This window comes from Diadema antillarum, unplaced genomic scaffold (genome assembly GCF_040938485.1).
Source record: "Diadema antillarum isolate AM-2024a unplaced genomic scaffold, OU_Dant_1.0 seq00001547_RagTag, whole genome shotgun sequence".
Taxonomy (NCBI): domain Eukaryota; kingdom Metazoa; phylum Echinodermata; class Echinoidea; order Diadematoida; family Diadematidae; genus Diadema; species Diadema antillarum.
In genome coordinates, this window is record NW_027272276.1 from 229,844 (window position 1) to 257,790 (window position 27,947).

The window sequence follows — 27,947 nt, forward strand, 5'->3', positions numbered from 1 at the left end:
TCTCAGTTTGGTAAAGAGTTAGACTATCAATATTTCTCTCCTTAAAATTCTTAACCTATTTTTTTTTTCGTTCATGACACAAGTAATCACAAACATCCTTCCAGTTGTAGCTGTTTGTGATTAGATATTCATGAAGTGGATTTTATCTGTTTTGTAACACCATATAATTTTGTTCTTTCAGCTTCAAGTAAGAAACGAGACATGAATCTCGTCACTGTAAAAGACGAGTTAGGTGATATGCTGGGAGTCATCAGATATCGGTCACCTGTGATGGACAGCGAAAACAATGAAATATAGCAACTTTAAGTTATATTGCTGCAATAATATGTTAGTAAAGTTAGTGCTGGTTGGAAATAATGTATCCAGTGACCAGGGTAATAATAGTATGTAAAGCGCATTGAAACCCTGAAGTGTGTGAAATGCGCTATATAAAAACCAGCTATTATTATTATTATTATTAAAGTCGAATTTTTCGTACCTTTATAATTCAGATCCAATTGTTTATAACAATGGCAAACCACATGGAAAGTCCAGTACGTGTGTCTGTGTGTGCAAGTAGACCTAAGTAGATTAACAGGTTTTCATAGTACAGTGTATCTGTACCATGTCGTCCTTGACACAAACAAATCGAAATATGACAATAAAGTGTTTCAAAGATCGTCTTGACTTTAATATTGGTCTTTTCAGATATGAACTTTGACCCTTATTTGCATAACCAAAACTTCTATATCTAATCTTGTCATTATATAATATGATCACTTGGGAGAGCTCTTACAGCTACAAGCCTGTACAATTTTCCAGCAGTAAACCAATGAAGTGTTCAATGCAAAGCAAAGGAAAATACAGCAAGTGTGTGTCTTTACATGACAATGGGATTTATCCCTTGACGAAATATGGTGCTATATTGTGACTACTTACTGACCCATTTTAAGGGCTCTGCTGCTTGAGTATCTATGTTCAGCTAAATGAATTGTCAGTGGCGATAACAAAACCTTCCCATGAGCAATAGAAACACTCTAACCTCTGATACAAAACAAGGGAAATTGCGTGTTTGTGTTCGTGGGGGTGCGTATACTTGATGAAATAGTAAAATAAATGACATTGGAGTGAATCTGAACTGCCTAAGAAAAAAGAAAAATAAAGAAAGCCCTTACAGCTACAAGCCTGTGAAATTTTCCAGCAGTAAAAGCAATGAAGCGTCCAATAAAAACAAAGGCAAATAGAGAGAGTGTGTGTTTGTTTACATGGCAATGTGATATGTACCTGGACGAAAGCGGCATTACCTCAATTGAAATTAAGAAAGAGACATTGCTTCTAACCACGTAACTATACAGTAAGACTCCTTGAACCAAGAGTGTGGAACGTAAACTTTTACGTGAAAGATGAATCATGACGATCACCCATGACTGACACATCTTCAAAGGGGACAATTAGAAGTGGAAGGAGTGCCAAGCATAATATGTCTCAGCAATTCCAAAGCAATGACACCTTTACATTTAGGCATACCATAATTTCGCCTCTGAAATCAATGGTATTAATCATGCACCATTGCTTGCATAGTCCATAAACTTTGCCTTACAAACTTTCAGTGAAACGTGTCAGTACATAATTCTGTAACTCCATTAACAGTGATTGACTTCATAAAGAAACATATATCAAACTCAGGGGGATTATAGCTTGATACTCTGTTCTTCACTGCCCTGATGCCAACAACACTCATCACCTGCGGCTATGTATAGAGAAACAGCCATGACGAAAATAAAAGTTTTGCCTTTTCTTTAGCAGATCGACACACAACCCCTTCAAACACACTATAATTGGCAGGGAGGGACATGAAAAAGTTCATTACTAATACACTCAGCAAAAAAAGAAAGTAAACGCTTTTCGAGTTTTGATGTCTCATAGAATGTTTGGCTGAAAGCTAATGTATTATATATCATATTGAAGGTCATTTAATTGGCTATCAACCTGGTAGGTCAACAAAATGGGAAACTTTACGCATGAGTGAACACCATTGTTTTTCTCTTCCAAGGCACATAAGTAAAAATTGCAAAACTGAACAAGTTGTCATTCATGCGTATGTGCTCTTCCATGGAACAATAAGAACAAACAACAAATTTCCCACAAAAAGAAACATGATTTAAGTTGCAAAAATAAACCTTTGATCGCTGTGATATCTCTAAAGCCCAAAAGATCAATGAAGGCTAAAAGTAATGGAGGAAAATAAAGCATCTTATGTCAAATCTAAATTCAAATGAAATAAGAGAAGAAGTAAAAATTAACAAAAATGGTAGAAATTTGAGTTTTTCTTTTCAAATTAAGAAATTGTAAATAGTGTTTGGTTCTTGAAATTATCACATGGGGTTTAAAATCACTAGAACAAAAGAAATGAATAAAGAAATTCAGCTTATTTAATCATCTTTATGCTTATCATTCCCTATGCCATTTGAAATTTGACTTGACAGAAAATTCTTATTTTTCCCCTTTAGTTTCCCACTTTGTTTTTCTTAGAGGTTATAAAGAGATAAAGAGAACAAAAACTTATTTTTCCTATTTCATTCATGGCTCATTGTGTTTAACTGGTCTTTTGTTGCCAATGTTATCGTGAAGGGCATTTGCAAATGAAAGAGAACATGTCAATTTTTGCAATTTTTGATTTTGTGCTTTGGAGGACAAAAACGAATGTGCTCACTCATGCGTAAAATTTTCTTTTTAATTAACCCATTAGCTTAATAGCCAATTTAATTACCTTTAACATGGTATGTAATACATTGATTTTCCTAAAATCTTCTATGAAAAATATGACTTCGAAAAAGTGTTTACTTTCTTTTTTTGCTGAGTGTACTTAACAGTGATGCCTTCCTCTCATGTGGCACGAGATACCTCATAGCAACATAAAGCCTGTCTACAACTCTGTTATTGGGTCAAACAATAACAACCTGAAATATCAAAGAGATGAGCATGATGCTATACACCTGGCTTAGAGTTAATTAATTCAGTTCTCGTTCCCACGCAAGTTGGTGGTATGTAAATGCACACATTCCCACCTACAGTATAACAAAAACAAACATAGCGAATAGGGAAGATAAAACGAGAGGTGGCAAAAGGTAAACTACACAACTGCAATTTATAACCTTTCATGTGACAAGTGAAGCAAATGTATTAGATGTTGTAGCAGTGTTATTTTTCTAAGCATAAACAGACAAATAGAGGATGTCCAGACAATGTCAAATTTAAAAACCATCAAATCAATGTCAGAGAAGATACTTCACAAGATGCATTAAAACCGTAACTTAAATCGCTGCTCTACAACTCGGCCACGGGACATCAACAAAAAAAAAATGTTTGGGGAAAGAAACAATTTTGAATATAACATTCTTGAATTTAAAAAAAGAAAGAAAAAGAAAACGTCCACGTCAGGATAACAAAAGCGCCTGCACGAACATGCATTATATTCTAGATGGGAATACGGCGCCAGAGACGTCGCCTTTAATCTCTCAGCCATACGTCTCGACGAGAAAATATGAGGAACTTATGTTTATATGTGAAAGATAAATCAGGAATCGTTTCGTCCACATTCCATTCTCATTTTCAGTTTTAAGCTGCAAAATTGTCAACCTGATGAGGAGATTTGAAAAAATAAAATGCATGATTACTGCAGCTTATTATCTCAGCTACAACATACTTAAGTTTCAGAGGAAATGGAGCAAAATCAGCTGAGGTAAAGGTGCTTGAATGTTATCAAAGCAATGCATGGTTTTTAAAAAAATCACCTCTCATAGACATAACACATAAACTTGTCTGATTTTGAGTCTTTGCCTTTAATCACAATTTCCAGTATGATGATGTCATCAAATTTCAAAACAATGACATGGACTTGAAAGGCAAATGTTCAAAGTACAACATATCTGAATTTGGGATAATATTGAGCTTAAACAACAGAGATACGAGCAAATGAATGTCAGAAACAGTACCTCAAAAAGATCAATTCCACTTTTTTTATTTCAGATGGCGATGTGATGACGTCATCGAGATTTCCTCGAAAATATTGATACTTGAAATGTTATTTGCAATTCATATGCTTTTGTACTGATGCAATAAAAACAAAGGGTTGCGGGACGTTTTAGAGAGCTATGGTGAAATAAACGACATGTTTTTTCACTATATTTGTATATGGCTGCGCGCGCAGAATTTCAACTTTGACGCCAGTGCATTCCTTTGTTATAAGTCAAAATCTATCGGAAATCAATGGATATTCTTACTCAAAGTATCAGGAATCCAAATCAGTTGATAAAAGTGCATTTTCATGTTGCTTATGCACTGTGCGCGAGAAAACGCGCGGACAGATGTTTATGCACGGAGTTTTTTGAAACACTTAAAATTGTCTGAAACTTCGAGATTTCCCATTGGGAAGTGGTTTTGAGCATTTTAAAATTTTGACACACGCGTCATGATGACCTGGGTAATTAGCATAGTACAGGACGATCAGGCGTGACCTGAACTTCATATCCACTGAAAATGATACAGAAATGACATTTAGTTAAGGGCAAGTCCAAGATAACGCGCACGTTACGTATGGGACATTCAGAGACTTTTATGACCTGAAAAATAGTGTTAATGGCCTCTGATCATATTGAACTTCATCATGGTGATTGATATCGAGGAGAAGTATAATCATGTAAAAAATTGAGAAAAATGACCCTGACAATTATATTCTAGAAGAGAAAATATGTGCCGTTACGTATGGGACCAGAAAAATTTTGTTTTTTTGAACATTTTTTTCAACCTCAAAACTCTCTGAAAGTATATCATTCTACAACTTGTAACTCACTGTGATCAAAGTCACAACACTCAAGATTATCACAGGTAAGTTTCATGTCATTAGGCAAAAAGCTCTAATTGCAGGTTCTAATTAAAGACAGACATGACGTGTTACGTATGGGACAGTTACGTATGGGACAGTTTGTCCCCCATTCATTTAGTGTGTGAAGAACCATGTTTACGGGTATTTTGCATAATTATTGAAGTAGAATCAGTTGAAACTACTCAAATACTGATCCAGATTGTCAAGGAAACAATATTCCCCAAATATTCACCATCATAATCATATTCAATCATATTTTTATATTTTTATGACCAACCTGGGTATGCATGCCCTTTGTCTCCCATTCGTTTAGTGTGTGGAGAAGCATGTTTATGGGTATTTTGCAAAATAATTTTACAAAATACCCATAAACAAATTTTTGCATAATTATTGAGGTGGAATCCGTTGAAATTACTCAAATACCGATCCAGATTGACAAGGGAACAATATTCCCCGATATTTACCATCATAATCACATTCAATCATATTCTATATTTTTCATGAATAACCTGAGTATGTATGCCCTATTTTTATCAGGATAGTTACTACTGAAAAATTGAATACCTGGTAGTTTAAAGTGTTTGCTTCCATTGATGAAGGGCAGTTTGCCATTAAGTTTCAATAAAAAACAACTTGACACAAGAAATATTAAGTTTAATAAATAAGCAATACCTGCTGCGTGGAACCCCAGTGATCGAGTAGATATATGATGTCTGTCTAGCAGTCAGGTCATTGATTCGAGTCACACCTCAGTATGTATACCCATAAATTTTGTTGTGGCTACTACTGAAAACTGAATAAGGACAATTTGTGTATCACTTGCAATTAAAAAAAAAATCATTTTACTTTTTATTTTTTTTCTATATAATCACAACCATTTCAAATTGGATCTCCATCACATAAACTTTGAATTCCTCTAGTCTTAGGATTTTATGCTCTTAAGTAATTCATATAATTGGTTTCCAATCATCTCTTTAAATGTTGAAAACTGAATCCCATTTCTACAAAAAAAACTATACCATCCCTTTAATGCTGATTTTTCATTGTGTATTTTGCCATTTTCCCCTCCCCCTTTTTGAAAATTGTTCAGTCAAGTTCATGTATTGTTTCAAGTGTCTATAACTCAAAAAGTAGCTAGAATGTTGGGATGCTTTCTTCAGGATGATTGACCATTTGTGTACTGAGAGACCTTCCCAGCTAGCTACATGCATTCACATGCAATATGTATGAGGATGTCCCATACGTAACGCATTTGTCCCATACGTAACATTATTTCAATGCCTAATAAAAAAATGTTTCTTTTACTTTTTTTCTTTTTTCTCTGGTATTTAATTTCTCTAAACAATAAATTAGAACTTTCCAAAAGGGCATTAAAATAACCTTAGCAATTTCAGAAAAAACCTAAAAAAATGACCTCATTTTGTTACGTATGGGACATCTCATGATAGGACACGAGCTAATTTGCATAATCATTTGCATAATCCCTAAATTTTCATACCAAGTTAAACTATGTGATCAACTTCTTATGTCCACATATTAATCAAATATTATTTGCTTTCCTTTGAATTAATATGAATTTTTATAAATGTCCCATACGTAACGCTGTGTTTCACAAATATGCAAATGAAGCCCTTGAAATTTGCATAGATTTACATAATATCATTTTTCCCTCCACGGAAATCAAAACTTCAACTCATAAGCTTCAAAATGATACCAAACATGTCAATATTGAGCAAAGATGAAATTTTGCCTTCTGAGGGGACCTTATCTTGGACTTGCCCTTATGAAGTTATGTTCGATCATATGACATTTTCCGAAAATCACACAATGGCGCCTAGATGACATCAGAGATATGTTATCGTCATGAAAATGGTATCATCGCTAGATATTGTCATGAGATATGTTGACTGAAAATTTCATGTCATTCCGTCATGTCATTGTTGAGATATACACGACACAAAATGTGGCAGAAAGAAAGAAGAATGAAAAAAAAAAAGAAATAAAGAGAGATTTTGACAATAACAATAGGTGATACGCTGATAGCGTATCACCTAAATAGTCAGAAGTGTTAGACTACAGCTTTTTATCCTCTTAGCTTTCATGGTTCAAAACAATCTCTGATTTCTAGGACCTTTTTTTTTAGACTACAAGTGGTTTCTGTCAACCCCTTTAAAGATATTCAAACTCAAACAATGAATATCTGAAATGAAAATAGGATCATGTGAATAGTGGATTTTCATGCCTACAGTATGGTATATGTTTGATAGTACATGTATGTCAATGCACATTTTATAGCCATGTTCATTTGAGGGGACCCTCACCCCTCAAAAAGAGTAACATGGGGGGGGGGTAGACTTAAAGGCCTACACACATGCTGAAAAGTATTGGTTAAATGTTAATTGTGGGAGAAGGGAACTTTATGTATTGATTGAAATTTCATAAAGATATATCAGGGAGGCCTGGTATATGTTAAATATTCCCAAACTGGCAGACATCTTTGCATTCCCCCCCCCCCCCCATGTACAATTGTATTATCAAAAAGTAAATCATTTATTTGACAACTTATTTGAAGTGTTAATGTTTACTAAATAAAGCTGCATACAGAGTCAAATGCTGTTTGGAGAGGTGAACCTAAAGAAGATTCCTTTGAAGAGAGATTGACACTGATGCCATATATTTGCAAGGTTTTTATTTTTGCGAAATTTCGCGAGTCAGTTGCCATTTGCAAAGTTAAAAAATACAAAAATGTCAGCTCTGTTCCCGACATTAATGCAACATGCATGCATACATTCATTCATCAGTTTATTACTGTACTCCCTTATGGCGACTTTAACCACTCATAGAATTGTCGGAATGTACTGATTTGCCAAAAATATAAATAAATAAATAAAGATAAAATAAAATCACAAAAAAACCTCAACTTTAACCTCACTAATGGTGTGTATCAATACAGAGCCAAGAAACAGAAGAATATAGGGCTTTAATACGGAGATACCATATACATTTGGTACAGGCTTCAGAGTTTTGAAAATAGATTGTACTATCTAGACATGGTGAGCACAGGTAAAATTTTATGAACATTAATTTCTTTTTTTTATCAAGATGGAAAAACAACTTGACTTTTAAACCACCATGAACTTCCTTTTTTTTCATGGGTGTTGATGGTACAACTGAGACTTCACGTCTCAGCTATGTACATGATGCTTTCCAGTCTGTGTTTAGATAGCTTCACCTTGAATTTCTCTCTAGACATGATATACTACACAGCTGTCTTGCCATAATTTCATCTGCATTCCAACATTCCAGCTAAGACTAGCCACACCAGTCACCATGGCAACGCATGGTTTGTTTACTAGCAGAGTACAGCCTGCATTTCAGCATGTTCAAGTTTTATTCAATTTTGTTCGGAAGGAGATGAAACTGGTGATATTATTCTTTTCCCCCTCTGTCTAGATGACACTGGCGACCTCCTGCGTATTCTTTCCAAACATCTACCATCCATCATGGTTGCACCCTATTCTTGTTCCTTCTGACTGGAATTTATACTTCAACGGCATTCCTAAAATACATTTGCACAAAGAGCTTCAATGTTCGGTAGTTAGGCAAAGTACTCAACCTAACTTTGACTTGCTTTCTTGCTCTAGTCTGATTGTTGTGCAGTCAAGTGTCTTCCTTCTCTCAGGCAGTCCATTAAATTCTCTTCTTATTTCCACAATTCTATGCATTCACCACTTTGTGGTGCCGTGGGTTTTATTTCCTTTCCTATTTCTGCCTAATCCCAGTAAGCTGAATCTAAACTCAAATGATGCCCCTCAGAAATAGTCTACATGTAATGATATTATTATTTTGAGAAAATGACATCATACAGTAAGTCTCAAATGAATGAAATATTTGTGTCCATGTGCAAGGCACAAGTAGAATGCCATTTTCAGTATTATCATATGACCCAAGCATCCATTGTAGATACCAGAAAACTATATCATAAATGACATGCTAGAAATAGATTGAGCTTCCTTATTGTTTGTTGGAATTCATATCTTATCCAAAAAATAATAATAATAATAAGAATAAAAATAAAAAACAAAAACAGATGACAGGGAGGAGGAAGAGGAGACATTTCTGCCTCAGCGTCTGTCTGTAGAAATAACTTTTATCAGGATTTTCTGGTTGGGCCTTGGTTGTTCCATTGAAAATACAACAGTTTGTGTCGCAGGGAACGAAGGCTCTCTCAAATATATGCCGCAGCCATTTTCATGATCCCTGTGCTCACGAGGTCTGCTGAACTTTGCAAGAATCTGCAAGAAAGTGATAAGAACATAAGGCAGTCAATAAATGACCTGTCACAAGTCCGTGAATCAAAATAAAGATGTCAAAAATATATTCTTTCAGGAAATTCTCTAAAATCCAGAGTTTATTTGTGCTGTGATGGATGAAGAATATTGTTCATTGATGATTCTTGTGGGCTACAGTGTATCTTAAGGGTACAAAGTAGTCTGCTACAAATATGAACTTACCACCTTAAGGTTGGGCAGGGAACAATTGAAACAACTTTTTTTTTTCTGATTACTTCGTACATTGGGGTAGATTTCCCTATTGCTAAAAGGTTTTTTTTAAGTATTACATAGAGAATGAGGATATATTGGGATATGTATTGATTTTTCAATGTGGCAGATGCTTAGCAGTAATGTGATAAATGTATTTTATATAATAGCCTTTTGCAATTATTCTCATATTGTACAGGTGGTAACAGGTGATTTATTTCACATTAACCTTATGACTCATTGAGCTCGTAGCTTTCTTTTCAGAAGTCATTCTTTAGTTCTTTTCTGTGATATAAGGGTTCTTTCAGACAAAAAAAAAGAAAAGAAAAAAAACACACAAAAATCTGATGCCTCATTCTTATTCTCCAAAGAGTTTAAGGAATGTTTTTCTTGTGCCTCATATTCTTTAAATGACAATTATACATTGGGTACCTTCAGTATGATATGTAAGGCTGACAAATTTGATATGAGGTGAATTATACAGGTTGCTTGCTATAAAATGGTAGAAAACTTTGTGTCATACCAGTATTCAAATCTTCTCTAGATGTTTGCAGTTACAATATTTTTACCCTAAAGAAAGTTGTACTCTACTAAAATGGTTTTGAACCATAACTATCAATCATAAAGTTACAGGGTCACATGTTAAAAAGCTGTAGGATCACACAGGTCCTGCACAGAATTACATTCTTTTTTATCATTCTTCTTTTCTTTTCTTTTCTTTCTTGTCTTGTCTTTTCTTGTCTTTTCTATTTTTTTTTTTTACATTTGATCTCTTTGTTGGATCCAGAGCTAAATTTGCACATTTCCCCTGTCGTTAGGCAGTTACCTTAATGTAGCTGTTTAGTCGTTTTACACATGATTAATAGTAAAGCTACTTGTTCCTATCAGTTATCTGATATATGCTGGAACACAGACTAGTCCTGATTTCAGTGCAGATTACAGCAGACTCAGAAAGTGTATCTTTAGTGAGTCATAGGAGTGGATGAGTGAATTCAAACACAGAGAAGAATTCTACTTCGTTCAATAATCAATTGATAAATTTCCCATACCTGCCTCAAATGCCTTTGTTGTATTCACCATTTATATAAATCCTATTGAAGTACTGATTGTATCAGTTTTCAAAATCAAGTATATGAGATGGGGTTTTGAGGAAAAGGAGCCACACAGTGTATAATAGGCAAACTGTGACATCTCTGTATTCTTGAATGCCCTTTGATCATTTCTCAAACAAACCCGCATGCCTAGAGGGCTTGGCTCTCAGTACTAAGTCTGTGGGATGACCCAATGTTAATTAGATGTCATTTTCTATCAACTACAGATCAAAGATGCATTTTCACTAAATACAAAAGGGTTATCAGGCAAATGGTGGTTCTTTGTTAGGGCAATTTTACACTAGTCATATTGGGTCTTCCGAATGCAGAATTTTAGGTTTGATGAATGCTTTGGGAAAGAGAATGGAAAGAAGAAAACACTGACTCTTGTGTCCTAGTCACAAGACTTGCTTCCTCTCGTAGTCACAGTATAACCTGCTATCATTTTGAACCTGCCAAATGGTACTGGCAAGAAACTGGCTAGGGTTGTATGCTTAGCCAGAGAGCTCTGTAGTCATATTGACACACAGAACTTATTGGTTTGTGCATCGTGATGCAAAAATCAGTTTTCATTGGAACCAATCATACATGGGAGAAAAAAAGTGTCACTTGGCTTTTAATAAATGAAATGCTTGAATCTCCAGACTGCCTATACCTAAACGAATGACCAGAACATGACCCTTGCCTCACAAGTTTGCAAACCTAGTGTGGTGAATTGCATTGTGGGATTTTCAAAAATCGCTTCTCTCTTCGCGTGCCATTCATGCACACACACACACACACACACACACACACCACAGGACAAATTGTTGCAAAAGTTTTTACAAAAAAAAAGCAAGCTGGATTAATTTTAGCATTGCGTTGCATTTTGCAAGAGTTAGCAGTTTTTTGTGTGTTTTCACACACAAGAATTAATGGTTTTTGCATCACGTTCCAAAAAATTATTTTCTACAACTGATCATTTGAGATGTTTATGTGAATGTGACTTGTGTCATCTCTCATAGAGGGCAGCAATCATGACTGGAATGGACCAGAGTAAGAAGTATACACATTATAACATGTAATTTCAACTTAGAATAAAATACACTTTGCTTTACTCAGACTCGTGCAGTTTGACATTCATTGCTGATGGGCTTGATATGAAAGATTAATCAGTAAAAATTACTTTTGCCCATTGGCACAGTCCCATCCTTTAAAAATATAAAATGTTTTAATTTATTGTTGACCTCTTGATTTCGTCATGCAAGAAAGTTTTTAATATCCATTCTTCTTCCCTCTTTTCTTTCTCAAGCCATTTTTTTTTAAATTCAGTCTTTTAAACTGTGACTACCTCAAGAATGTTAAAATTAATCAAATTATTGCAACTCTGAAAGCAGGTTCTGCTGTCTACTGTAGCTCTGAGTTGATCATCTGACTGTTTGCACACAGAAGTAACCAGCAGAACAAGTTGTGTTCAGTTAGGCCAGAATTTTCAAAGAATCATTGGGTGTCAAAAATACAAACTGCCTTTATTCATTTTCCCAGCGAATCTAGAGATAATGCAATGTAGCTGATGATTTATGTATAGGTGGCCCTCCTAAGATAGTTCATCATCATAGATGTGATTATAAGGTTTTTGACATGCACTCACCCCCTTTTCAGACGCATGCCATTTTATACCAAAACTCGATAACGAAACGACGTATAAAGAATCATCGTATAGCCGACAGACCATTCAGACATTAATTTCGACCGTTCTGGGAAACATCGTATAGATGTGCAGTTTCCCACTGCGCATGCTGTTATAGTCATGAGTGACAGCTGTGGGGTCACCTTTCGTGCGCGCTCCCATTAAGCCCCGCCCAGTTATGCCGTTCTATGGTCGCCATACGTTCAGACGGACATGGAATGCTGATTCGTTATCGAGTTCTAGTTCGAAACGATGCTCTGGCCGTCGTTTCGCTATACGTCGTTTCGTTATACGTCGTTTCGTTAGTCAGCGTTCAGACGTATAAATTCATTGTATAGCTATACCGTTTTGGTATAGCTGTACCGTTCTAGTATAAATTTTTTGCGTCTGAATGCCCTGTCATTCTAGTAATAAAACTTTCTTCCAAGGTTGCTTTGTTTTGTTAGAGCATCTAGGTATGATTCTTCAGTTTTCTAGTTAAAAGTGTAATGTTGAGCACTTGAAAGCTGAAATTTAACATGTAGAAGACTTCGTTCTGTGGGGGAATATGCTTTACATACAAAGTATAAACATGTATTGCAAGTAGTCGCTGCATTTAAGGCATCCATCCAAGATAAGAGAAATGTCCTTAATGTCACATTGGCTAATAGAAAGACCCAGAATTCCTGTATGTGTTGCAGGAAGAAACACAAAGGATATACACTGTACATGTAAAGCAAAATCAGATTTGTGGAGTACGGTCATCAACACTTAATGGAAACAACTTTAAAGTATACTTCAAGGACTTGTTTATGATAATGTAAAAAAAATAATAATAATGAACAGAAACTGACATGTTTTGTCAATTTTGAATACAAAAAAAAATAGATATGAGTTAATAAATCTGAATATCTCCAACTAGTACCTAAAGAGGCTTCTTGCTTGCATTATTATCAGATGCCAGTAATTTATTACAAAGTAAATTGTGAAGCCAGATTCAGTCTCTGCGGAACATAACCCCGATGTCCCAATTTTATGGTCAAGGTGTTTATATGTCTGGGAAGTATAAATGTGAGTGAGAAAGGAGCTGTTAAAGTTTATCCCATCTTATCTTTATCACATTAATAAATGTATTTTTGAAGAGAAATCATGTTGACATCTTGTTACATACATGCAAAGAGTTGTAGAGGCCTTGCAAATACTCAATGATGAAAGTCTCTTCAGCATTTTTGCCTGATATAGGCCAAACATATCTTCATTGTGCAGTGCCTGCTAATATAAGAATTGATTCAGGGAGGTACAACCTGTAGATGAATCATACCCCTTTCAGTAACCCTCTTGGTGCGGACCAGGAGTGGGCCAAGTCAACAAATTTTGAGTTTATGAATGGGTTGGGCCAAAGTGGCCCGCGCTAGGTGCGGACTATTTTGGCGCTGTTGGAGCTAGCACCACGCGCTGACCAGGCACGGGCCTGGCGCTGATCGAAGAGTTTATGAACAATAGCAGCGCCAGGCGCAGGCCAAAATTCCTTTCACGGTGAAAGGTCACAGCTTGCGCTGCTCAGCTCACAAGCGCGCGGCAAGCACATCAAATATCGCGCGAAAATGCACTTCCACTCTGTCCATGACGCGTTCAGTTACCATGATAGTTATCCCTTACATGACTGAGTTTATGAATGGGTCATCGTAAAAGTAGTGCGGCTCTGCTATAGTTACTGAACACAATTTTTACTGCTTGGCGCAGGCTAATTTAGTTCGGACCAGGACGGGACCAAAAATGGATGAGTTACTGAAAGGGGTAATAGTGAGCCGCACTCTGAATTCTAATAATGATCTCTATGATGGCCACATTCAGCTTTGTAAAAACCAACCTGTCCATGTGGTAAGTTTGTGTGATAACTTTGATTCTAGGAAGCTGGAGTTCCCACGGTTTTTCCCTTCTTTGACTAGATAAGCTCCATGGTGTATGGTTGTATCCTGTCTCCAATGTGTTGTGATTGTAGGATTGTATTGCCTCATTGTTGCAGCCACATCAAAGCCTATATTCTTGTTTGTGTACCACCCCATTACCCCCTGTGGAGCTCTAGAGTTGATTTGTTAAGGTATGCAAGGACCTTGAGTTCTTTGTACTCTTCCCAGTTGATTTCCTCAACAATACCTTTCAAACCAACATTATGATAGCTGCCCCCTATTGTTACAATCACAGAAATTGCTCAGATTCATCGTTGGCTTTCTCATGGGAAACGTTGATTCTATTGATTATTGGTGCAGGGGATTTTCAAAGCATCAATGAATGGTTTGTGGCGTGAGAAAGATAGTGTCCTTCCATCCATTTTTTTTTATCGAGAATGTGAAGATTTGCCATCAATCAGTGTTTAGAAATGTATTGATTTTAAATGTAACAGCTTCTCTGCCTCTAAAGAAGTGTTTATCTACTTTTCCCATCAATCTGTAACAGCAGACTCCATTGATATGAATAAAGCTGTTCCCACATTGAATCAACATTTGCCCTTTAATCAGACCAATGAGATGAACATTAGTCTTTCTACCAGTTAGCAGCCACTGGGCAGGTAAGAAATATGTCAGTGTCATTTTACACTTTGTAAGTGTGTATTATCGTATTTTTTCTGTGTTGATGTGCAGTTTGTAAGAGAACTTAACTAGTGCTTCAGCAAGACATCTTGAAGGAGTTATGGACAGACTTCCCTGTGACATCAGTGTACACAGTATCTACAGTATCTGCTGTAAAGTGTTTTTTTTTTCCATCTTATTGACAGCATATTTTCCCCAATAAAATGATTTTGGTGTCTTGTTTTCTCCTCAGGAGCGACAGTACTTCTAGGATGCGGGGTTCAAGAGCATGGTGGTAACAGCCATCTTGCTTCGTCCATTGCTAGGACTGCTCACAGACGTCACAGCAAACCTGTAGATGTCCCAAGCGATTCTGTTGTTATGGAAACAAACCCTGTAGTCTCCTTGGACAGCCTGTTAGTTGATGGCCATACGAGATCCATCACTAGTAGAGATGGTGTTATTAATGTGAGTTTTTACTTCTAGTAGTCACATATTAATGTGAGTTTTTACTTTTAGTAGTCACATATTAATGGGAGTTTTTACTTTTAGTAGTCACATATTAATATGAGTTTTTACTTTTAGTAGTCACATATTAATGTGAGTTTTTACTTTTAACAGTCACATATTAATGTGAGTTTTTACTTTTAGTAGTCACATCTCTGTGAACACGTCTTGTTGTGGGATGACCAGTGTAACAATGTCCAGTGAAGAAGGATTTCTCACCCACCTTAGTGGTATGCCTCTATTCATTATGACTTTCTGTTTCACAGATTAAATCTGCCTGGTCTACAGTATTTTCTCTGAAAACTTGTCTGTACCCTGACAAGTTCATTTAGGGTGTGATCATTATTGGGGGTTTTTTTATCATGAGGATGTTATTGCAGTTATTTGACATGATATAATTCTATTGACATTTCATTTACCTTTCAGTTCAAATGAACTACTCCCTATGAAAGGAGATGTTTGATTTTTTGTGTGTTGATTTGAATGGCTTCTTGAAAGTATTTGTGAATGAAGTCATCCTAAATTGTGTCCCGTCCATTAATGTGCTAGGTATCCTATTAAAATATGATATTTGTTCCTCTTGTAGAATTCTTTGATTTGATTATTTATGGGAAAGTTAAAAAAAGGAAGAAAGAAATAGAAAGAGTGCACCACTCCTCATTTCCAAACTAGTCAGATACTTGTTGTGAACTTCACTTATTCCTGTGTTTAAGTAATTTCTCTCATCAGATGTCATTTTTAACTTGGAGCAGTGTTCTTCACTTTAATGTTTGTTAATGGTTTTGGCTTTCTTTTGTGTGTCTTTAAACAGCTGAGTAATATCACTGGTAGTCAAGCCAGTAGTCCGATGGGGTTCACACGAACTATTTTTCACACAGACAGCATTGGAGAACAAAAGGACATGACTGAGACTTCATCAGCTGTAGGGGGCAGGGGCTTGGAAAACAACACAGTACTGGTAAATAAGTCTTACTTTGTTTGACACCCTCCTGTGTGATTAGAAAACAACACAGTACTAGTAAATTGGTATTATTTTGTTTCAACCACTCCTGTGTGATTGGAAATCAACACAGTACTGGTAAATTGGTCTTACTTTGTTTTAACCACTCCTGTGTGATTGGAAATCAACACAGTACTAGTAAATTGGTATTATTTTGTTTCAACCACTCCTGTGTGATTGGAAATCAACACAGTACTGGTAAATTGGTCTTACTTTGTTTTAACCACTCCTGTGTGATTGGAAATCAACACAGTACTAGTAAATTGGTATTATTTTGTTTCAACCACTCCTGTGTGATTGGAAATCAACACAGTACTGGTAAATTGGTCTTACTTTGTTTTAACCACTCCTGTGTGATTGGAAATCAACACAGTACTAGTAAATTGGTATTATTTTGTTTCAACCACTCCTGTGTGATTGGAAATCAACACAGTACTGGTAAATTGGTCTTACTTTGTTTTAACCACTCCTGTGTGATTGGAAATCAACACAGTACTAGTAAATTGGTATTATTTTGTTTCAACCACTCCTGTGTGATTGGAAATCAACACAGTACTGGTAAATAAGTCTTACTTTGTTTGACACCCTGCTGTGTGATCGGAAAACAACATAATACTAGTAAATTGGTATTACTTTGTTTCAACCACTCCTGTGTGATTGGAAATCAACACAGTACTAGTAAATTGGTCTTACTTTGTTTCAATCACTCCTGTGTGATTGGAAATCAACACAGTACTAGTAAATTGGTATTATTTTGTTTCAACCACTCCTGTGTGATTGAAAAACAACACAGTACTGGTAGAGTGGTCTTACTTTGTTTCAACCACTTCTGTTTGATTTCAGAAGCATCATGCTGTCTCTATGGTTGCATTTCTGATGATTTGTTCAGTTGTGGGTGTTGAATGTGTCTTCAGGGGATGTACAGTATTACTGAATATATTGTGAGTCATGATTTTAAACAAAACATTGAGTTAATACCCAAACTTGTGTGAATTGAAATCTTCTTTTTAGACTTATTTGAGCAGATGTCCATATGAGTGTTTCTTTGATTTTGTTGTCATGCTGAGCAAGTCTTTCTAATTATGTCATGTAGAAAGTGACTTGTTATTTATTTATTCATCTCCTATATGTTAGAAAGAACAGAATTGTTGACTTTGTGCCTGTTGAGTCAAATTGCAGATACAATAAAAGATGTTATAAATTTGTTCTCATGGTTCCATTCAATTAAATTCAGTTACAGAGATAAGAGGTCGCAATGTTCTATTGTTGGTTTCTGGGCTGTCTTACAGGGATGTTATTTTATTTTGTCATTCCTTCAGGTTTGTAAGTGGGCAGGGTGCTATGCGAAGTTTGACCAACTTGAGAATCTAGTCTGCCATGTCAATGAGAGTCATGTGAGACTTGAGAAAGAATCTGAGTATAGCTGTCGCTGGGAAGGATGCCAACGAAAAGGGAAAGGATTCAATGCCAGGTCAGTTGTGTTGGAGTATCTCCTCTTTTATTTAGCTATACCAGCTGCCATTCTAAATCTCGGCTGATTCAAGTTAGGATTGACAATAATTTGTAGTCCTCAGATGGACCGAAATAATCGTTGTCATTTGATGTCATATCAAGTTGTGATAGAGGTGTATGTCGGTGCCTGCCCGGCAGATGGGCCTGAGGCTTGCACAATGTAAACTTGCTGGCCCGAATTCACGAAGGTGGTACAAATGAAACCATGTTTTAAACCATGGACAAAAACCATGGAGCGCCAAGTGTCGCATGGAATATTTCGTTACGAAATCAGTCATTTCGTCGATGAAATGATTATTTTGTAACAAAATGACAACATTTTGTAACTAAATGAAAATTTTGTACACGAAATGATAATTTCGTTAACGAAAGAGTCATCTTGTCCACAAAATGACCAATTTCATACTGAAATATTCTGTGCGACACTTGGCGCTCCATGGTTTTTGTCCATGGTTTAAACCATGGTTTCACTTGTACCACCTTCGTGAATTCGGGCCGCCAGTGCCCTCCTGCCAGGCAAGCAACAAATTGTTTCACTGCAATTTTCCATGAAGCACTCGTAACCCATATCATAAAAATTAGAATCGAGAAGTAGTGCATCATTGCCACTTTGGATTATACCATATTCCATGTTCTAGCCATGATCCTATTCAAGAAGCGTGACCATCTGGTACGAAGTCCGTTTTCAACAAACAAAAACAAAAAAACACCTTCTATTACAAGCAACACTACAAAGATGCATTCTGGTTACCAGCCCTTCACTTTTGTGTCATTGGATGTCTAATCCTGCACTGTTTTCGACCCCTGATCACTGGTCACTTATCACTGTTTACTGGTCAGTGGTCACTGGTCACTGAGTGCTATCCATTGCCTACCTGGTATCCTATCCTTGATGGATGGCCCTCATGCAGCATGTCTGTTTGACTAGACTCATTTCCTGCTTTCTTTCTTCCCTCCAGTCTTTATCCATCATTATGACAATCAGTGATGTATGGGTGAACAACTAGCCAGCTAAACCCTCAGACAGTATTCATAGCCTTTAGATTGTAAGAGACCTGTATAATGGTCAACTTTATGGGGGGCCTCAAGAATTGAAGCCTTGTGCTGCAAAGCATACAGTCTTATTCAGAGAAGAGACCAGAGTGTTTGATGATGGAACATTTGGCCTCTCCCAATGTCACTTGAATTATAGTAAAAGGCCGCAATAATCATAGACTGTAGGTATTGAACATCTTTATTACAGGTGTAAACGTCTGAGCTGGCATGGCTGCTTCTCATTGTAACAGTTTTATGTGAAAACACATTGAAAGCAACAGTGCAAGTATGCGTGGCTAATCTCTGTGATTATTAAACCATGCAGATTTTCATTCTGTTACATTTAGCATACATCTTTGATGGTCACATGTCAAAATATTTTCCTGCTTCCAGGCAATGTTTTTATCCAAGCAACATTAATATCATGGATGCATTGACTTATTTCATGCACCTGTTAATAAAACTAATATGCTGAAAGTCAATGAAGAACTTTTCCTCTAACATACTGTACTCTTATTGAACATTTTACCCAATAAGTAACATCAACTTTTTATACTAAATGGGTATTTACAAGTTCTTATTATTGAACATTGGAAAAAGATGAACTGTATCTGATTTTTTTTTTTTTAAAATCTAAGTATGTCCTTACAAAATTGACATATAGCAAGAACCAAGCGACTGTTACTCAGGTTGCAAAGCTTACTGCTGTCTTCAATAGATCTTCTGCACTGATAACAACTAATATTGATTAATACTGTATTCAATGCAATGTGACCTATTTATTAGACATAATGACTTTACAGGAGATAGAATTGTGTGTTGTTCCCACAGTTGACTTTGTCTGCCATTATTCATCTGTACACAAATCAGTGAATGGAGGGAAGTTGTTTTCCCATCCTGCCTGGACTGTGAGAAATTGAATGAATTCCAGGAGTCTAGGAATATAGAAAAGGATGTAAAGTGTGAATGATTGCCTCTCTCTCTGCCTTCCTCTGTCTGTTTACTCATATGTTTGTCCGTTTGTCTCTCTCTCTCTCTCTCTCTCTGTCTTTCTTTCTCTGTCTCTCTGTCTCTTTCTCTCTCTCTTTACATATGAACAATCAGAAAATGGGTGTTTTTCTCAACATGCTCAACAGTCAATGATGTAAGGTTGACAATGAAAACAACTCACCATTCACAATATAACTAACTTACACTCCATCAAGCACTAGTTACTTTGTGGTATCTGAATTATAAAAATATCTTTTTTACTCAATATAAAGAATTCATATATTAGAAACAGGAGAAGAAGTAAGGACATGTTAACAGAAGGTGCTTTGTGAGCATTTAATATGTACAGGGCCCAACACTTTTTTGTGGTTACTTGTTGGGAATATTAAAATCTGAAATTCAAACTGGCCCAAAATAAAAGCAATTGTAACAATCCATTCGAATCTTAGTTGTCCAGTCAGGCCAGTAAAAGATAAATTTGGTGGCTCAACACCAATTTTTAGTGGCCACAGGCCACTGGACCACAGGCCACTGGACCACCACTAAGCCCTGCTATAGCAGACATCCAAGCTGTACCAGACTTCTTATCAAAATAATGAGTCATGTGAATATTGAAGCAAGACTAGGCAGCCTAAACCATCTTTCTCTCATATTTGCCTTCTTTCTGTGGCTCTGTGCTATGTTATTCCTCCTTTTCAACTTGCTATGTGGGTGGTCTTTCACAGCCAAGCTACCGGTTCGCTTTGCTCTCCTTGATAGTGGGAGGAGTAAGAGGACTATGTAGACTGCTGAGATATACGGCTGTGTTGTGAGAAATGTTCATGGGTCACACCCTAAGCAAACAACAAAGAAAATGTTTCAGTAGTCTACAAGGAAATGGGTACTATGGGTCTTTTTGTTACTTTTGACTTGGTCATAGAAATCAGAATTTAAATGGGGAACTCTTCTGGGTACTCCGTGTTCTCAAGGAATATTAAATACCTACACAGAGCTGCCTTTCAGTCTCTGTATTTCCATTCAAATGTCATTTTAACATTCCATGACAAACTGACACTAAACAATAAATACTTGAAAAATCATAATAGAATTTCTGATATGAGTAGCATTTCTGTTGTAACATTAATTTGAATTAGAAGAGACATGGGAACAAATTGCGTGATAATGATTTCATATCTCTTAATTTAATGAGCCAAGTGACTTACTATATGACTGTCACACTGTAGACTAATAATCAGTTTTCCATTTATTCCTTTCTTTCATGTTAAGACTGCAATTCAACTCAATATTCAAGTTAGCATCTTAATCAGTAAATACATTTTGATTAATTAAGTCAAAACAAACAAACAAAATGTTCATAGTTCATTGCACTCAGACATAGGATAAAAAAATTATGTAATCTATTTGTTTTCCGTGTTTCCATGAAACAGTTAATATTAGTTGCAATTCCAGCTTGCGCACATACACCACATATTTCTTGACGGTTTTGTAGACCAAAAAAAAAAAAGAAAAAAAAAAACTAGAAATAAAAATTAAAAAATAATCTGCACCAAATTACTGGTGTGTTTTAATAACCTTTCACCTTAGACATCATTTTAAAGATATTTTTGTTATTCAAAGAAAAGGGAGAGTTGAGGTTGTGACATCATAAATTAATCAAATTTACACATGTGGTTACAAACAAGATTGCTGTCCAGTAGAGATGTGAGATGTTGAAATTCCATGACTATACATGTGACTTCGGTGAGAATTGTATGCCCAATATCTAAAGCATAAAAGTGATGTCATCTTTGTCTACCTTTGTCTCTTTGATTCATTTCAGTCAGCTTGTAGACTTTATGTTCTGCAGAATTGTACAAGTGCAATTTATGAATTTAGATGTCCTGGATATTGCTTTATTCACTAGCTGTCCTGTAAAACATGTCATGATATTTGATCACAGATACATTAATTATTTGATAAATAATATGACACCACTTGAAGTACTTCATGTAAAATCTCAATTAGATATATGAGACGTGGACTGGCTTTAGAGTGTTTATAAATGCTTTTCATAAAATTGCCAGCCCAAGAAAAAAAGAGAGACATTTTTTGGGAGGATAGTGAGAGTGTATAGAGAAGAGCTTCATGACCTTTGACCTGTGTTGGTAGTTCTGTGAGAGAAGCAAGCCATGTCATGACAGTGACACTGACTACCATCTTAACAATAGCTGCCTTGTCTGGCTAAGATTTATAGGGCTCAGGTAGCATGGCAGAAAGATGTAGGTCACAAGACTGCTATGGCATTTCCATGGCAACAGAATATCAAATTTGTAAAGGAGGATAATGTGACTTCTTCAGTGTCCAAATGGGTGTGCATTGTTTCTCAGCTATAATACATTATTGATCAAGAGAGCTGATAAAACCCATGCAGGCTGCTCACTGCAGAGCCTCACTCTTGTCATTATCTAGGCTTCCTTCAAATGTCAGCCATATTGTACCCTGAGAATCATTCTGATGTACACTAAGTTCAGTGGTGATGATAGTCTAATGTTTATTTACTAGCTCAACAAACCCACAATTTCCCTTAAGATGGTGTGTGATGAAGGCTTTGCTTGTAGCTACTGATTTGTACATGTAGCCATGTATTGATGAAGAACCTTCTCTAATTTCAAATGAGTTTTGATGAAGAAGCATAAAGTCATTAAATTATTCCTTTTAACTTTACTGAGGCATGTCAGTGGCATAATGTCATAGTTCCATCTCTTTCGAATGTTTTGTTGTATTCCTTTAATACTGTAGCAACCCCAGTCTGTTTTCATTCAGTCTTAACATACACCATTAATTCAGTCATTTTTCTAGTTGTCTCACATTTGTTGTAATGTTGTTATGCCTCCGCCACGAAGTGTCGCCGGAGGCATTATGTTTTCGGGTTGTCCGTCCGTCCGTCCTTCCGTCCGTCCTTCCATCCGTAATGTTATTTTATGGACGGCGTATCTGAAAAACTGTTAGAGATATCCTAATGAAACTTGGCATTGTATATGTATGAGTGGGCGAAGTTGTGCCTATCAACTTTTGGGCGCACATGCTCAAGGTCAAAGGTCAAAAGGTCAAGGTCAAATGCTCAAAATTTCACTATTTCCCCTATATCTATGCAATGCCTGGAGGTATTTTCTTGAAACTTGGTGTATACATGTACCACCAAATAAAGATTCCCCAGAGAGAGCTTTGGGTCATGAGGTCAAAGGTCAAGGGTCAAAGGTCAAGTGAAAATGTTAAAATTTCACATTTTTCTCCATATCTCACAAATATTTCAAGGTATCTTCATGGAACTTAGTATTTATGCATTTACTGACTGGCAGTGATCATGTAGGGAATATAGGGGTCATGGGTCAAAGGTCAAGGGGTGAAAGGTCAAGGTCAACTCGTCAAAATGTCATTATTTCTCTTTTATCTATGCAATGCCTGCAGGATTTTTTCTTGAAACTTAGTGTATTCATATATTACCCAATACAGATTCTCTTGGAAGTTTCTTGCTTAAAGGTCAAAGGTCAAAATGTCAAATGTCAGGTGAAAGTGCTAAATTTCACTTCTTTAAACTTATGAAAGGGTCAAAAGTTCAGTACAAAAATCCTCAAATCCCTAATACCTGCACTCTTAGACAGTATAGCCATTCATCTAAATAAACCCTGTTCAAGGATAGTGAACACTCAATGCATTTGTGACAAACCTGTCATTTTGATATTCTGCCAGTTATGTGAAGCTGTTATCACACATTGTCAAGACATTGTGCTATAAACCTATTCGGAGAACCATGCATTATGGCGGAGGCATACCAGTCGCCATAGCGACATTTCTAGTGTATTTTTGTTTCTCTTTCATATCTTTTTTCTTCATATGTTCCCTTTTTCTGCGACTGATATGATATACACTATTGTAACAGTGATCTGCTGTTGGTTGTTTTCTTCTTTGTTGCTATCTAAATTTGATAGAAAAACTAAGTATCTGCACTAACTTGGCACGTCCTTAACAGTCTGGGATAATTTCCTGAGAGATGTCACAGTGTGAGTACACTCCCCTCATTGATGTTATAAACATACAACATGCATACAAACATGAATTCAAGGATGGTATGGTGTCTCTGTGTTCAATACTTCTGTAGGTACAAGATGCTGATCCATGTGCGTACACATACCAATGAGAAGCCACACCAGTGCCAGCTGTGTCACAAAAGTTTCTCTCGCCTGGAAAACCTCAAGATTCACAATCGCTCTCACACAGGTAGGCCACAGCGTGGGGTCAGATCACCTGACATGTCTTCTGACTATCACCTGATAGTTTCATTAAACTGACATATGTACTCCTTTGGCAGTGGAGACTGATAGTTTATATATAACTTGCACCATATTTATTTCAAGTTTTTTACTCCACCTAGAGTGCATCACGGTAGCTGTTGATTTGGGGCATAGATTTACTGTCCTTTGCATTGGAGGAAAAAGTTTCCTGGTGCTGAGATTAATTCACTTTTATTACTGTAACCAATTAATGAAATTGCAGTCAGAAGACTTCATTATATGAAAGTTTATCTTAAGTACTAAATGATCATCCAGTAGAGTTTCTCTGTGAAGAAAGCATACATGATGATAAAAGTGTTCTTACTAGGGAGGCAAGCTGTGCTGGGCTTGTTTCTAAGCTGGTGGATGAGTGCAAATTTCAAAACCAGAGTATTTTTATGTACTTATTTTTTTATTTTTTTTTTTTTGGTAGCACATAGGAATGACCATTCAAAGACTGTGAGTTATAGTTATAGGAATTTGTTCTGTTGAATAGAATATCTCAGCTCCTAGTCTCTGCAAGCAATAAAATGATTATAATCCATTTAACTGGACACTTCACACAAGCAGGAAAGAACTATCCCTCTCGTGGATTATTTTAACCCATTGAGGATGAGCTGATTTTCTACAACACACATTTCCCATAGACTCCTGCCTGAGTATACTTGGGAGTAGTATTTAATGGGTTAAAGTGAATAACGATGGCTATATTTATGATCAAGTCTTTGGAGATCTTAAAGGTAATCCAGGGAGAATGGGTACCACAAAAAGCCCAAATATCATGTTAATTCTTGATTGAATGAAATGACTTCTTGAGTGTGCCTGTGGGTTCCTGTTTAAGAGGAAATGATGTATTATCAAAAAGCTCATGAAATGCAGCCAAAGTCACAGTCACACCACTACTTGGTGTACATAAAGTGATCTCTCCTAACTATGGCATGTGTGGTGTAATTCTTATTGTAAGTAAAACCAAAGACGGTATCTCTTGCCATTGACCTCTCACTGTATCTCATCCAGGTGAAAGGCCGTATGAGTGTCCTGTAGAAGGATGCAACAAGCGCTACTCCAACTCCAGCGATCGCTTCAAGCACACTCGTACCCATATGGAGGAGAAGCCCTACAGCTGTAAGGTGCATGGTTGCCACAAACGCTACACAGATCCTAGTTCACTGAGGAAACACATCAAGTCACATGGTCACTATGCAAATCGTTACACATCAAAGAGCGGTGACACAAACCTAACTAGTTCCTCATCAATCAAAGCCATCACAGGGCCAGTTGGGATGAGTATTACAGCCACATCACCCTCAGTATCAATGTCCTCCACCACTATCAGCCCTTCTACCATTGTGCCCACAGTACCAAACCTGAGTGTGACTCCATCTGTTAGTAGCAATTCAGATGGTGTGTTGGTGTATCCAATCCTGGTACATCCACCCAACCTTCCTCCACACTTCAGCTATGTTACCGTGCCAACAGGTGCCCTAAACAGCCTTCCTACCAGCCTTCCTACCAGTCCTCTCTTTCCTAGTGTCCCCGTCACTTCGGGCAGCATTCTGGGCAGTCGCCTGCTGGATCCACCAGCCCTGTCTCCTCGTGTCAAGATTGAGTCGGGCTACCAGGGTCTAGATCTGGGCCTAGGTTCCACCCCACTGGAAGTCATTGTTAAAGAGGAGGATAATCCCCCACTGGAGCTGAGTGTTAAACAAGAGGGGCGACCACACCCACCCTTGAAGCCTTCTGATATGGGACTGGGTGCTTTATCCTCCTCCTCCTCATCTTCCTCCTCAAAATCAGATCACAAGCCTTCCACTGCCTTGGTAAGCAGTTCATGATGATGACAATCCCTTGCCAAGAAGTTTTCTTCAAAGTACTACCCTTCTTGATGGCTGCCTTGAATATTGTCATTTTTTAAAATTCAGATATTTTTGAGAAAACAGATCACATTCTGGAATTTTGCACAGTGTGTGGATATAAAGAATGTCAATTTGTACAACTGTATGTTTAACATTCTCTTCTAGGACTTTTCAATTTATTCAAAATGTGAGAAAGATGCGTTGTAATCTCAGCTTAGTTTCTAATGGACCGATACTCTGCAGCCGCAAGCTATTTTCATGCCTCCCACCCCTCCCCCCCCCCCCAAAAAAAAAAGAGAAAAAAATAGCAGCTATGTATAGTTTCGTGATATATTTTTCCACATATATTACAGATCAGTTTCAAACAAATGTGCATGTATATACCTTAGTATTCGTCCATTTTTTAATCCCTTTCAACTGGGTTACAGATGATAAAAAGAAAGTAGAATTCATATCTGTGAATTCTGTAATTTCTGAAATATGTTTGGCCCCCATGATGGGCCAAGCAGACACTAGCTCCTTGCCAATGTCCAAAGTTAGTTGAAAGTGAATGGGAGAGATGGAGAGATAAATGAAAGTTCTGAATAGCCAGTATTTACTGGGCAGTTTTACAGTATATCTCAGTTAGCCTTGACAACCTGAGGTTGCACTTGGAAGCAAACATTTTGCAAGTGTGTTGTAATTTCACGCATCATAATTGCAGTAGGATAAGTGTTTTTTTTTTTCAACAAGATTGCAGTTTCTATTTTCTTTATTTGTGCCAATTTTGTCTGTGAACACTTACAGGATGACAGTGAGCAATTTTGTCTTATCTGATTCTTTTTTCCCCAAATGTGTTATTTTGATGCACGCATGCACACCTCTTGTACGAGAATCAAACATTTTTCAACTGTGTACAATATAGACGTTTGACAAGAATGTTATCATGACATGATAGTGATATTTTCACAGCACATAATTTGGACAAGTTGCACAAGATGCAACAATGTAATCGCTATAGTTTGCTTCCTATAATTGGCACTCTTACTAACATCACTGTGAATGGTATTGTGTCTTTTTTTTTTCATGTTCGTGTTCAGAGAGGCTCGGCAATCTGACTAAAAACTTTGTCTATTCTATTGAAGGCGATGGAATCTTACAAGAATGGTCAGTAACAGAGTCATTGTGCCTTAAGGTTTTTAATCCACAGAGTTGAGTGCTGCCTGATCCTCTCTTCATAATACATGTATCTCATCTAATTGACTGAGTTGATTACAGGAAAAAACAAAACAAAAACAAAACATATATGCATACATTGAAATAATTCACTCTACATCACAAAAAGAAGTGTCAGAATGTGTGTCATATTTAAAAAGCTACATTATGTTTCTTTAAATGTCTTTCCCTTCCAATAAAAGAGAAAAGAAAAAAGAAGGTTGAAAATGCAGAGAAGTGAAGAGCCTTAAAGTGAATACTTGTTTGTCAGTCATTACAAACAGGGTGTAGAATGCTTTACTCCACTGTATTAAAGTCTACTTTTATAGTCTATCATAAAGTTGTGAGCCACAAGAGAAGCTTTCAATGTCAAAAAAAGTTAGGAATAGGACATGCCACTTGTAATCACTCTAGCCTCTTTTCTCTTCACATGATGTTTGTTGGGATGATAATCAAATTAAATTGAATTAGATTATTAAGGAATTTTATTCATGTGAAGACTCCAAGTCTCCTATAATTGAGAAAATATTAGGTGCTTATCTCTTGTAGCCTTTAAAATTTGTAAGAAAATGTTTTTTGCATAGTCTAGGTCACATGTTTGTTATTAGAGCAGATTTTGAGATTTGAAGTACAGTAGGACCTCGATTCTGCAGCCATTGATTATCCAGATTCTCTGTTATATGGACGTCGACTGGCTGACATTTTTTTTTTTAATGTTTTCATGTATTTTCTGTGCCAAAGCTCACTCAAAACAAACACATGTTCAACCATTATCGTGTGAATACACAACGGCATATATTCCAATAATCGGAGAGTGCTGTTCAACCAT

General features: G+C 36.6%; 1 protein-coding gene across 1 annotated transcript in view; it reads left to right on the forward strand.

Annotated features, from left to right (window-relative positions):
- The window catches only part of LOC139710589 (uncharacterized), a 45,963-nt gene extending 19,768 nt beyond the window's left edge, over nt 1–26,195 (forward strand). Inside the window, exons 3-7 of the mRNA XM_071622514.1 lie at nt 14,968–15,182; nt 16,033–16,179; nt 17,541–17,692; nt 23,897–24,015; nt 25,086–26,195. Coding sequence (XP_071478615.1) covers nt 14,968–15,182; nt 16,033–16,179; nt 17,541–17,692; nt 23,897–24,015; nt 25,086–25,903 — 1,451 coding nt within the window. The 3' untranslated portion in view covers nt 25,904–26,195. The remainder of the gene's footprint in view (nt 1–14,967; nt 15,183–16,032; nt 16,180–17,540; nt 17,693–23,896; nt 24,016–25,085) is intronic.
- Nucleotides 26,196–27,947: the final 1,752 nt, after the last annotated feature.